Source organism: Drosophila santomea, chromosome 2L, assembly GCF_016746245.2.
Source record: "Drosophila santomea strain STO CAGO 1482 chromosome 2L, Prin_Dsan_1.1, whole genome shotgun sequence".
NCBI classification, from domain to species: Eukaryota; Metazoa; Arthropoda; class Insecta; order Diptera; family Drosophilidae; genus Drosophila; species Drosophila santomea.
In genome coordinates this window covers 12,422,794-12,436,864 of record NC_053016.2, presented here as the reverse complement: position 1 = coordinate 12,436,864, position 14,071 = coordinate 12,422,794, and the positions used below count along the sequence as shown (strand labels likewise).

General features: G+C 46.6%; 2 protein-coding genes across 2 annotated transcripts; one reads left to right on the top strand and one right to left on the bottom strand.

Annotated features, from left to right (window-relative positions):
* Nucleotides 1-282: 282 nt before the first annotated feature.
* LOC120453958 (juvenile hormone esterase) lies at nt 283-2,219 on the top strand. Its single transcript, XM_039638911.1, has 4 exons — nt 283-1,170; nt 1,224-1,437; nt 1,496-1,949; nt 2,011-2,219. The coding sequence occupies exons 1-4, from the start codon at nt 283-285 to the stop codon at nt 2,195-2,197; spliced, it is 1,743 nt and encodes a 580-aa protein (XP_039494845.1). The 3' UTR covers nt 2,198-2,219.
* A 7,459-nt stretch (nt 2,220-9,678) lies between these two features.
* Nucleotides 9,679-11,801, bottom strand: LOC120458560 (juvenile hormone esterase). Its single transcript, XM_039646245.2, is given in 4 exon segments — nt 9,679-10,084; nt 10,086-10,139; nt 10,255-10,705; nt 10,766-11,801. Coding segments are annotated over 4 exon segments (1,689 nt in total). The 5' UTR covers nt 11,778-11,801; the 3' UTR covers nt 9,679-9,912.
* Nucleotides 11,802-14,071: the final 2,270 nt, after the last annotated feature.

Below are 14,071 nucleotides of genomic sequence, written 5' to 3'. Positions count from 1 at the left end.
GCATTGGCGTGGGCCGTCGGGATAATTCTGAGAGATGGGTGTGTGTGGGAAGTGGTCGGCAGTGGGTTATTTATGGATTGCCGCCAGCTACGAACCCAGTTGGCAATTGGATATGGGAAGAGATCGGCAACAACCAACGCCCAATGTCAGTGGCGCAGTGGAATCGCATCAATTTCTGCACTTTATGTGACAAAATCGCAGTCAGAACGGGATCCCAGCGGCTATAAAAGCCGGAATCTGAAGCCACAGCCTCCACAGTATCGCGTGGTGGAGCTTGGCAGAATGTGGCGTCTCTGCGGATGCGTTCTGCTCCTTTGTGGTCTTGCTTGTGGCCAAGCCAGCGATGAAGATCTCAGCCAGGCTGTGCAGGAAGAGGATGATCCCATTGGCAGCAACAAGGAGCTGTCGGATCTGGTCATCACCACGGCTTTGGGCAAGATTCGTGGCACTATACTGCCCTCTCAATCGGGTCGCAATTTCTATGCCTTTCGTGGTATACCATATGCAAAGCCACCAGTGGATCGGCTTCGTTTCCAGCCACCGGAGCCCGTGGAGCAGTGGTTTGATACACTGGACGCCACTTTCGATGGTCCCAAGTGTCCACAGCTGGGACTTGTTAGTGGCGATGTGAGCGAGGATTGCCTCCGCGTGAATATATACACCAAGGAGCTGCCCAGCGAGTCGCAGCCGAATGTTCGAAGACCCGTGATCGTATTCATCCATCCTGGTGGCTTTTACTCCCTTTCCGGTCAGAGCAAGAACTTTGCCGGTCCGCAGTACTTCATGAATCGTCGCCTGGTGCTGGTCACCTTCAACTATCGCCTGGGATCGCTGGGTTTCCTGGCCACAGGCACAAGGGAAGCGCCGGGCAACATGGGACTCAAGGATCAGGTGCAGCTCCTACGCTGGGTCAAGCTGCACATCTCTCGCTTCGGTGGAGATCCTGGTTCTATCACCCTTTTGGGTTACGGAGCTGGAGCGATGGCCGTAACTCTGCACATGGTCTCACCCATGTCAAGGGGTCTCTTTCACAAGGCAATCGTGATGAGTGGAGCAGTCACTGGGCAGTGGTCACTACCGGACCACCAAATGGATGTGGCCACCAAGCAGGCCACCTTGCTCCACTGTCACACGGAGAACGTGACCGAAATGGTGGATTGCCTGAAAGGGGTAAGGTTTAAAAGGCGTTATGCTTAGCATTGATACACAATTTTAATTTATAGAAACACTACCTGGAATTCGCCAACACTTTGCCGAAAATGTTTGAGTTTGACAGGAACAATCCCCTGATCTTGTGGAAGCCTGTTATAGAGCCAGACTTTGGACAAGAACGCTTCCTGGTTGAGGAACCCATAAGGAGTTACCAAAACGATGATTTCATGAAGGTGCCCATCATCACGGGCATGACCCAGGATGAGTTCGTGGGCCCAGCTTTGTGTAAGTGCCACAAACCTAAGGGCTTCCAATTAATATAATAACTTTTAAATATCCATAGCCATCCTCCAAAGTCCCACTCTGCTGAGCGCCCTAAATGAAAACTTTGAGTCGTTGGCTCCCGTGTTCTTCATGTACAATTCCAGTGATCCTCGGGCGAGTAATATAAGTCAGGAGCTGAGGAACCACTACTTCCCACAGCAGCTCATCGATGCCAATAGGTCGCTGGAGGCTTTATCTAATCTGTACTCGGATGCCTTGACTGGTTTCGGAATCCATCGTTTTGTTCATCTGGCTGCCAGGTCCACGAAGGTCTACTACTATCGATTCTCGTATCAGGGTGCCAGGAGTCACATCTATTACCCAGAAGATGCACCCTATGGTGTGGTCCACCACGATGATCTGATGTATCTGTTTGTGGAACCCTCGATAAGTCGCATGTTTACCGAAGATGATCAAGAGTTTCGCATGGTGGACATTATGGTCCGGATGTTCTCCGCCTTCGCCTACAAGGGGTAATGTCTAAATATTTGCTTTTGAATTTTTAACTTATAAGTATTACTATATTGATTCTAGTGATCCCAATAAACCCACCGATTTGGCTCTGAGGGATATCCGCTGGCGACCTTTTAGCTTCAAGAAGCGATACTACCTGGACATTGGACAGCACATAACTCTGCAGGAGAACCTGAATGCCGAGCACTACGAGATCTGGAAACGACTCTTTCCCCTCAACTGGCGGCGTCAGACGAAGGACGTTTAAAGGATGTTGCTTTCGAGCACAACTGTACTTTTCAAATACAGGCCACTAGGCATACTTATTTAAATTGCTTTAATTTGTTTTTTGCTGTTGCACAGTTGCCAAGTGACACGCCAATTGGCATATTTTCAACTCTCCAATTTGATGGGCTTCCCCCTGAAATTTTGTTGTGGCTCTTCGTGTCATCGCTGTGTGGGTGCATATATTATAGGACAGTCGGCACCCGATAACAGCGCTACGTGTCGTGCATTATGGGTTGTCGTCGATCGCGTGCTATGCGGCGACACTGCGAGAAATGGTTTTGTCATAGTTGCATGATTTGCAGCCCTTTGAACAATGACAACTAAGAATGATAATATCACAAGAAGAAATGGAAAATAATGGGATACGATTTTTAGTCCTTTGGTCTTACTTAAATGATAAAACAGATATAACAGGCGATTGTTAAAATGTATTCAAACGTTTGTTTATTATTCGTAAATAATTTATTGGTATTTATCGCACTCATTTCTCCCAGTGCAGACCACCGCCGCAGAAGCCACCGCACATCTGTGATGTCGTAACTTCATCCATCCACTTGGCCGTTAGTGGGTCGCTCACCAATGTAGCTTCGTTTTTATTGCTCTTATCGGAGTTTGGTTACGCTCCAGAGCATGACAATGTCAAAAGCGGAGTCGTCCAATTCGAGTGGCTCGTGTCCTGCCCTCCGCTCATTAGCATAGTGGGCAACACATGACGCCGCCGATCCAACCGCCCATCCATCTAGCCAGCCATCCATCCATCCAACCATCCATTCACTCATCCTTCCAATTGGCAATTGAGAGTCCGTCATGAGTCACGCCATCCGAAAGAGGTCCTGCGGGGGTGCCACCAGTTGGAGGAACTTTAATATATTAATTTATGCAAATTGCAAGGCAACCGAGTGCGCTGCGGTATCGCCGACTATGGATCAATGCATGTCGGGGTTGCTCATTTTGATCGTTTCCACTTTAGTTTTAATTGTTTCGCTTGTCAGCGGAGCCAGAAAGAGATCAGAATTCGAGATGGGCAATGGGCAATGGGAGCATATGCTGTCCGTGTGCCATAATTTGTTAGATGCAAACAAAAGCACAACAGTACAGAAAACAAATACAGAAATAATAGATGAGGAGAAAAGTCTCAGATGGACTGTGCGGCATTCCAATTTCCAGCGAAATATTTTGGACAAGAGGCCAAGCGTCGCCGAAGATTTCGATTTCCGCGAACTGCCAAAGCGCAAATAAAGTTGTGAGAGCAGAGCATTTGGCATTGCTGCCCAAGGCCCAAGTATTGGCAAAACCCAAAAGCCCAAGCTCCGCAGGGTCCAAATCATATCAGATGGTTACCCAGAGGTTACCCATGAGGGGTCTGCGTTTCCTGCTGCGACTCTACCATCCTCCTCCTCCTCCTCTTCATCTCGCGGAATTGTTGGCCTGGTGTTGGCGGCCAGGTTTTTATTGACTGATGGAAATCGCTCAGAGAGCAGTTGAATTTTGCCCAGCGCTTTTGCTGGCTTGCCCACAAAATGTAATTAGATTGCCAGGCAAAGCGATGCACTCCCATGGCACCGCCACAGCTAACACCTCAACACCTTTTCTTGTGGTTTTTCCCTCCAGTTCCCAGTTCCCAGTGCCCAGTGCCTCAAGAGAATGCCCAAGACGCGTGCTTGGAACTCCTGCTGTCAACATCAGTGCGCAGGAATCTCGCCGAGCTGCGGCCAAAGTTGGCAATGAAGTTGTCTGGCAATTGACGCGCGATAAGCTCGAGTTGGCCAAAACAAAGGCGATCCGGTCGCGGTCGCCAGGCTCCAGCGTTGTCCTCTCTTACATAGAAAAATTTGCACAAACATCACAAAACTCATAAATAACAACAACAACGACAGCAGCAGCAGCTAAAGCTGAAGCTGAAGTTGCAACTGCAACAGCCACAACTGCAACTACAACTACAACTGCAACTATTGCAGCCAGAAAGTGTCCACCAATGTGCAACTGACTCCTTGGCCCTCCACTCTTTTGGTTTTTTTGCTTTTTATCCTAGCCACGGATAATGTGCCTTGCACTCCACAATTTATGACTCACTTGGCTGCCACAGAAAACTATGCCAGGCATTTATTGGGTTAAGTTCAGCAGATGGAGATGGAGATGGAGGCATTGACATATTTTCATGCTCCACTCGCTGTGGGGAGATCCATGCGAAGTGGAGGGGGGCAGTAGTGGAAAATAGTAGTGGGAAATATCTATATATTTAACCTAACTTTTTTTCAAATAATCCATATAAGAAATAACCAAAATCTGCATTGGCATGTGCCCGAAAAGACTCACCCACATAGGCAATTGCCACCAGTAACTTCTGATAAGAAGACTCGCGGCATGTGGCATGTGCTGGCATTATCCGAGTTTATGGTGCATGGCAGTCACCACTGACTTTCCCTCGTACTATTAGCATAGACATAGGAAAATGGAAAAGTGGAAATATGACGAGTGAAAAACATTTAACAGACAATTGCGTGCGGCGTGTGGGCGATCCATCAGTCGATCTGATGAAACTATGCTGATAAGCTGGCGAGAAAGCCATTAGCAACTGGAGGTGGGTTAGATTGCAGTATCCTGCTAGAGTTCCTTTTTTTTTTTTTAATAACTGCCATGGTCCTGCGGCGTCGCTTATTGGAAACCAGTTGAAGTGGCAGCTTGGAAAAGTCGCGTGCCGATCGCAAGCTGCGTCTGCCACTTCATGATGGCCCATGCTGAGGGCTAGTACCGATGATCTGTCAGTCAGTCAGTCAGTCAGTCAGTTGGTCTCCCCCATCAGCATCGCATCTTCCGGATGTCAAATATCTGCGAGTATATATACGTACATATATCTGTTGTCATCGCGGCATCGGGTTTCAATAATAGTTTTGTGCAGCTTTCGACTTGCGATGATGGATCGTGTTGCACGGTGTCTCGCTTATTGACTAACTGACAGAGGGGTGGATTGCCTAATGGAAGTGGTACCTTTTCCTGGAGATCTGAAGTTTTATGAGCCTTGGAAGCCCTCGCATTCCGCGGCCCTCCAGTTATTTGTTTTATTCTTCTTCACTCTAAAAACACACTCCGATAAACTTTAATGAGCATGTCAGAAAAATTCTACTGGTGGGCAGAACCAACAAATCGATGACAAATTGTAAAAGTTGCAGCCTCTGATTGATGTTAAGGTATCCCAGCTGACTGTCAACGATTTAGTGGATCGTTTAACTAATTGCTCAATAACATACCTGTCCATCCAATGGAGCCCATTAGAACAAGTGCATCAAGATGCGCTGGGGGCACATGGAGCATTTCCATTTCCACATCCATTTCCCAGACTCTCAAGCTCAAAACGCCGGACTATTAATCACACGAAATTGTGGCATAGAATACAATTTCATTAATTGTGGCCAAAACACACTCGCAGAAGGAAAACCACACCCGCATGCCACTCGAGAGAGTTTCCCACGAGTTCGGCACCACAGTGTACCAGTTACTTCAACTTCAACTTCAACTTCAACTCCAGCTCTCTGCTCCAGCTACCAGTTCGGATACAGTTGCTCTGCTTGACCCCTGACTGGCGCTCTGTTTGGCTCATAAATGTATATTTAGTGCACACCCCCAGGTGACTACCGATGTAGCATTGGAGCATTTGCCAGTGCGATCACGTAGCTCTCTGTTTTTTGTATTCCACTAGTATGAGGTGGTGCCACAAGGTGCTGAAGAGTTGAGTGTCCCAGCGCCTCAACTGGAATTCACGTGAAGACAGCTGCTGCAGAAGCGGCCAGAGGAAAAGTAGGATGCAGCCGCATTCCGTGCCCTCATATTGTAGTTCAGTGTCAACGTCAACCACGTAATCAACTTACAGGAACCCATTGGCAGGCCAAACAGTCGGCGTTCTACACTGAGAGCAAAACTGATGGCACTCAGGGATGTACTTGTAGTTTTTCCTACACTGAGAGCAAAACTGATGGCATTTAGGCATGTAGTCAAGGTTTTTCTTACATATTTGATCTTCCAAAACCAATTTTTATGTTATTTTTAAGCTGCATTTTCTTTATGTTTCTTACAAGTTTTAAGCAGCAAACAGACTATGCTAATCATTTTTATGTAACTAACTTTGTGTTTATAATCACCTTAATGCCCTCAATGGAGTTAATATTTTATTCTCAGTGCACAGTGTAGCAACATCCCTTTCATGGATAGCAAAAAAATTGCAACAATCCGCAGAGGCAACCCCCGAGTTCAGGAAGGACCAAGTCCTCGGAGCTATCTTCCCTTTTGGTGGAAAGGGGCGTTTGTCCTGGGCACGCTAATGTTTGGTTTCATTAGTCCTGAGCGACAAATCAAACAGTTTGTGGCAGTTTGTTTGCTGTATTTTTTCCCGGCCTCCATCCGTTGTTTACACTCATTAGTTGGTCCTTCTGCCACTCGAGTCCTGCGCTTAGCGCCTGAATCCTGAATCCTGAATCCTGCAAAGCGTCGCACCCTTGTGACAACTAGCATACGTTGGAGGGCGCACTGATTTCGGTCGGTTGTTGAGGGTGCCACACGGATGTTGTTTCGTTTTCATTATTTAAAGCACATTAATAATCACATCTGACAACGAAGGCAGTCGGCATTGGAATAGGAATAGGAATAGGAACAGGATTAGGGGAAGTGACAGGAGTCGCGTATCGGAAAACTGCAAACAAATATTTGCAAAGGACGAGAGTCGGGGGGCAAATGGCACTTAACGCGCTTGTAATGAGTATTGCGAGTATATTGGGTGGTTTCGCCCACTTGTGGGTGGTTGCGCTTTTTATGGCCCTCGAATTGGGTGCAAAAGATTGCGATCTCAATCGAATGTGGGCGTGTGTGTGTTGCAGTCGATTGATTTGTGGGCAGTTATATGCGAAACACATATCAAAGAGAGCAGAGGGGGTCCGATTATTGACTTTGATTAGCATAAATCGAGTCCGGTGGTCCTTTGAGCCATCCGTAAACATGTCTATTAACCACAAAGGTCCAAAACATGCATAATTATGATAGCTACGCTCCTTTCAGCCGTCGTCGTTTCTGTCGCCGGCCCTTCAAACAAAAGCGACAACGATATATCGGAGCGAACAACAAAAGACACTCAACCGGCGACCACACACCACACACAACACACAACACACACCAGGCAGCTCGGAACTTGGAACTTGGAGTAGCCTGAGATAGACAGCGGGACAGTGGGGCACAGTTTGTATAGCCGGCTCATATGTGAGCCCCTTTGCTTTGGTTATCGTATAATCAAGTTGTGAATCACGGACCCCACAGCCAAAAACTAAAACGTGGAAAAGGGGGAAAGACAATTAATTTAAAGGTCGTTTGATGTGAACACTTTCACCCAAAACAAACAGATACGAGTGTCCTTTTTTTTCCAGTCGCTTTGATGTCGGTTGTTTTGGGCCTTGGCATTTACGGCAAGTGCGGGAAGGACCCAATCATTAATCACAGCAATTTGGATTTGTATAAATATGTAATTAACCGCAGAGCAGGGGAAAGTACATTTCCAATGGAGAAAGATTGTAGGCGCCAGTGAGTTGGGGGGAAATTAATGGAGTTGTTGGGAAAGTGGAAACTGATTTCCAAGAGATCGTCCTTTTTGTGCGATCAAAGCTCTGTCCCAGCAGATCCTTCCACGAATATCAATCAATCGGGCTGCCTTTCTTCGATTGCAAGCCATTCCATTAAATAAAACCGAACTCACTTGAAAGGGACAGCCAAAATGAAATACTTTCGTGCGTGTTGTCCAACAACCAAGTGGCCCTGGGTCTTCCCAGAAATTACGCATAACAAAGCGCAGCTCTGGCCAAAAAATCTCCCTATATCCCTATATCCCGATTCCCATCCCAATGGAATCGAATCCTTCCCCACTTCTCCGCCACCACTCTCTCAATTTGTATTGTCATTAGCGATTATGGATCGGAGGGGGCGTAATCCGATATGTTGACAGAACGCATAAGCGGGGATCGAGCATTTTCAGACAGGAGACCAGGTCCTGGACCAGGACCATACCATACCATACCAGACAGGACCGCTGACAAGCCTATAAAGCATTCGATCCTTGGCGCTACTTCAAAATGTTTACTCCTTTTGTGAGCTCAATAAAAACGTAATCAAACCCACAACCCAAAGTTGCTCGAGGGGATGATGATGATGCGTCACAAAAAGAGCAAGGGATCGGCATTGGGATTGGGACTGGGATCGGGGGATCTGGTAAGGTTTTCCACCGAAAAATCATGGCGCAGGCGTAGCGAAAGTGAAATCGAGACGCAGCCACAAACGAATCGGCAGCTGGAACACCTTCGCATCATCATCCCATCACCATCCCATCATCATGATCATATGCCCTCACCTTCGAGAGCATCGAGGCTGTTTCTGTTTTGTTAGAGGACCACAAAGGGCCAAAGTCAAAAGGGGCACGCGCTCAGCTCTCTCGATTTTGTTTCCTAGACAGGAGACATTGTGACTGATCGGGGTCGTATCTCGATCCTCGAACCACGATCCTCAGACGATCGGTTTGTTGTCGTCTAGACAAGCCGCAGACATAAGTTTAATAGACTTATTGTAATTGAGCCACACAACTCTTTCCGCATTTGCCAGCTGCCATATGGGAAAGGTGTTTGTTACCCTTTAATCTCCATCAATCTCGGTTGAAGAGCGCAATGCGATGTGTTAATGTTGAGGGAAATTTAATTAAAATTTGCAAATGTTTTGCCCATTTTCATTGTCATTCCCGTCATGTCACCAAATGCCAGGTCATGAATAAGGTCCTTGTCAAGTTGACTTGCCCACCTTTTTGTGGTATATATGTATATACTCGTATATCTGTCCCAAAAGGGAATAAGGCACAATGCGTATACTTAGTCGACTGTTTGCCTTTGCCCCTTATATTTTCAGTGGGACAAGTTAACAAGTTAATTTTCCATATTTTCTTTGGCCCAACTTTGTCACATCCTTGTGTGTGTGTCCTTTGTGGTTGCTAAAGGGTTCAACTTGGCAACTGACCCCAATGAAAGTGCGTGCTAATGAGTAAAAAGCGTAGAGAAAAACTTGGCTTAAATGCTAGATATTTTAAAGACCCATGTTCATTTTCAGCTTGAAAACTCCAGCGGAAATAATTATTGACTCCCCATCACGAAGAGTATGTCCTTTCACATCCAGCCACCCCCAAAAAGGGGGCGGGGCTGGGCGATAATCCTTTTGTAGCCCATCGCATTGTTTGGCATTTTCACGCAAGAGCAAATCGTAAATGTCAATAGCAGCGCATCTGTGTAATGGGATAACCCCTCGGATTTTCACAGCAGTTTTGTTTTTACACATGCCAACCTGACAAATACAATCATAGCTCAAAGCTCAAAGAGGTCAGAGTTTGAAGGTTCCGCCCCCGCCCCCTACCCCGTACCGCAAAAACAAAGTGTAAAGCCGAAAACATTTAAAGACAAATTAATGTGTATTTAAGCTGCGCCAATCCGCTGTAGGCCAAAGACTAATTGCCCCCAAAGGAAAAGCTGAGCACTCGCAGTGGAAACAGGGAAAATCTCACGCCTCTCCTGATTAATTAATCAAAGTAAATAGCTGCAATGCTCCAGCCAAGAACGTCGAACGGTCAAAGGTCATTAGCGTAATCTAAACGGCCTATTGATAAGCTTTTTCCACACCTAATTGCTACATTAATTTCCCGATGAGCCGGCAGGCCACACCAGTGGCGATGGCTACAACCAAGCTGAGTTTCCCGGCAGCGCCTCCGCTCCGGGCGGCCGTGGGAAACAGTTCGTCCCAGACGAGGTATCGATCCGAGTAGCCGGGCGCACCCACCTGGGTCTCCACCCCGTTGTATCTTCAAGTGCGTCAAGTTGCAGGGTGGCCACGTATCCGTGCTGTTTAGGGGTGTCCTGAAACGGAAGAGGAACTCATTGTTTGCCATCAAAAGCCATATGTTCTGCACTTTCACTGCCAAGACGATTACCAAAGTGGCATTTGAAGTTCCCTTTGCTTGGGCATACTTACCCCGTTTTGGCGAAGTGACTAAACCAGCTGGTCAAGCGCTCCATCATAAAAACATCCGTATCGTTTTCGGGCATCACGGTGCCATACCAATACCCCGGCATCACATACTGCAGATCATCCGCGTGAGCCACGCCCACGGGCTTATTGTCGCCATTCAGCGGAGCCGTGAGACTTCGATCGCCCACGTAATCCATACGCGTATAATAGACTGGGGTAAAGGCTCTGGCCAGTTGGACCAGGCGATGGACACCATGTCCAATGTATGCATCAGAGAAGATGCGTCCGAAGTCCTCAATGTTTTCCGCATTGATTTCTGTAGTATTGCCACCCAGATAGAAATCCTTCAGTTGTTCTCCAATTGTTGCATCCTGGCGATAGAGAAACAACTCCGGTGCGTAGTCCACAAAGTTGGAGCCCATGTCGTGTAGCAAGTGCTGGTTTCCCAAGTGCACTGCGATTAAAAAAGGCAGAAGATATACTAACTATTTAAATGGAAGCCACCGCAACTCACCATTAGCGTTGTAGTCGAATTCATTGGCCGTGTAGCTGATTAGCAAGGGCACCTTGTTGAAGTTTCCCTCGGCGATAAGTTCCGTAGGATGGCTGGGCAGAAAGTGTCCATCGATCTCGTAGTTCCACTTCATTGTAATAAGCTGATAGCTTTCCCATGCCTTGCACACCTCCACAATGCGTGCCCAACTCTCATTTCGCAGGCACTCCACCACATCCGTGGGATCGTACATGGGACAGCCCAGCTCACGAGCCAGTTTACGTGTCCAGTAGAGGTTATCTATATCAAAGTGATTGGTGGCCGAGCCGCTCATGAGGATTGCCCGATGGAAGAGACCTGCGGAGAGGGGCGAGGCCAAGTGCAGACTGACTGCCATCGAACCAGCGCTCATTCCGAATATAGTCACCATTTCTGGATCACCACCAAAGTGGGATATGTGATCCCTCACCCATTCCAGGGCCATCACCTGGTCGAGGTAACCGAAGTTGCCCTTCGTCTCACTGCTATTTGTGCTCAGAAATCCCAGAGCTCCAAGGCGATAGTTGAAGGCCACGAAAACCACGTCCTGATCCAGCAGATATTGAGGTCCTGCTTCATAGCTGCTGTGTCCACTGCCCAGGATATTGGCTCCACCATGTATATACACCATCACTGGTAATTTCTCCTCGAAGTTCTTCGTGAAAACGTTTATCTTCAGGCAATCTTCGGACATATACGAAACCACTCCTGGTTGCGGACAAACCAGGGAATCGGCTGTGGCCTGGAGCACCTCGTCACCCCAGCTAGTTTCCGGCAGTGGATTGGCGAACCTAAGCTGACCCACCGGCGCTTGCGCATATCGTATGCCTCGGAATGCGTAGAAGGTCCTGTTCCTGAAGCTCTGCATCGTATCTCCTTGGATTTTGCCCAAGGAGAGCTCCACAACGGGATCATCTCCGATGAAAGTTACAGCGGTGGTGAAAGTTATTGAAATTAAAAAAAGAGCACACGCCAACTGAAAAAATCGAGGCATTTTGAAAATTCTACAAAATAAAAACTAAATGAGTTTGAATGATCAGTAGTTTGAATAAGAATAGTCGGCTTTGTTCTTACCAAGTGAAAATTCTGTGTGGGAATTGTTAGTGATCTTGCGCGGCTCTCAGAGTTTTCGCAATAATTTTATTAGTTTTTCCCCTTTTCGGTGGTGCGCACCCGCATGCTACGAGTTTTTCAGCGAAACTGCAGGTTTCGCACGGTTTCTATTTCTTAGGGTGGTGGTGCTCTATCTGGAAAGCCACTTGGAGATAACTTAATCGATCGAGTTGGCAGCGATTAGCCTTCATGTTGACCAAAACAAATCAAAATAAACTTACGATTAGTCCAACTGTTTTATGCTATCTCATTTTGGTAATTCAAACTCAATACCTTGCACTTAAATAAACAAAATCCCATTCAATTGAGACTTATTGCTTCATTGAGAGATTTCGAGTTGTGTTTGGGATTTGGGTTAGAACACATCACCCTGATTGGCACCACCGATGGGTCGTGGGTCGTGGGTCGTGGGTTCGTCGTTGGTTTCGGATCCTACGCCCGCAGATTTTTTAGAGTTTCGAGTTTAGTTTTTCTCATGCCAGCGACTGAGATTTAAATTGATTTCCTTATTAATGCACATCCCTCTTGTAATACTCAATTAAAACTACCCACGAGTATTGCACTTCCCTTGATTGACACAAGCCGAGTGGTAATTACACCAACTTTGGAACGAACAGTCGGAGTTCTCCTTTTCAGCCAGATTGAAAACTGAATATGATGGCGGCGAAGGAAATCCCACAATGACCTTTTTGGAAATAAATTCCCTTAATTGCGACGGCTTTTAATTGTGCCAGAAGGAAGTTGACGATGATCTTCAAATTCAATCAACAATGAATATTAATATTCCCTCACAGATCACAGCTACCATTAATATAAAAAATAACAATTTTCACACATCGCCGAGTAGCAAAACTCGAGAAATGAAACAATTTGCGCTCCCCAAAACGAATTTGCGACAATCTGCCGCTGCTCCCGAGGAGCTCAACCCAATATTCCGGACACTTGAGTGCGCATGTGCACACCGCAGCACCACGGGAGGATCTGGATTGGATTGGAACCACCACCCTGCCCATCCAAGCTCGAGCTGGACGGAGCCACTCGAGTTGTAGCAAACATATGAGTGGCCTCTTGACAGACATCGTCATCATCATCATATTCATCATCGTGGAAGCCCAAACTGTGCCACTTGAGGGCTCTTTGTGTACCCTTTGTGGCAGGCTGCTGCAGCTTCCTGTGGCTTGATGACGTCGCCACGGAGCTGAGACATGCAAAAATTTCTCACGCATCGCTGGCAGATGTTACTGTTGTGGGTTTAAGTGGGGGAATCCATAATATTAGTAAGTCTGATATAATATAGCATAAAATTACAGTTTACATATATCAAAATCAAAAGATTTAGATGTAATTAGATTTAGATTTCAGTGGTATTATCATAAGTTCCATTACATTTCTTGCTGATTTTCTTCCTTAACCTTTACAGCTACTTAGTCGAGGTCACGCCCTTGGAGGTCTCAGGTCGCTCCCCCAAAAAGGGAATTAAAGGATCGATTTCATTAATTCCACATTTGCGAAATTTTCATGCAGCTGCCGCAGAGAGCACTAGAAAAACCAGCAAGCCAGCTCAGCCATGCAAATTTGCAGATATTTCAATAACTGGCTTCGGCTATTAGATGACAACTGAATGGAAACAGTCGCAACTCTCAAGTGACCAACATGCAGGCCTGCTCCTTGTGGGTTTCCTTTCCTTCAGCAGAATGAAAGAAATGCCACGCCCCTTGCTGAGTTCAATCCCAATTCCAATGCCATTCAGAATCCGCAGAACAAAGCGGATGGAAAGCAACAATTGCCGCACACGATAACCACTTGAGTAATCAATCAAAGCGATAGGCAAACGCAGACGTCGACGTCTTGTAATGAATATTTAAAGATGGAAATTATCGCAATCCGACAAAGGCGAGGGGCAGGACAAAGGGGAGAGGTCTCCGGCATTTTGCATAACTGATAGCGAAACAATAGACCAATATCAAAGTATGCTTTGCATTCACTACTTCCAAGTATGAGTATGAGTATGAGTACGAGTATACGATTCAAGCATAATGCGATAATTTGGGCACAAAAGTGGCGGCCAAGGGTTCAGTTTTCAGTTTTCAGTTTGGCATTAACATCTTGCTTGGGCCTAATCGGCCACATATTCCTGTAATCAATAAGGAAGGGTAGAGGAAAAAGTTCTGAGAG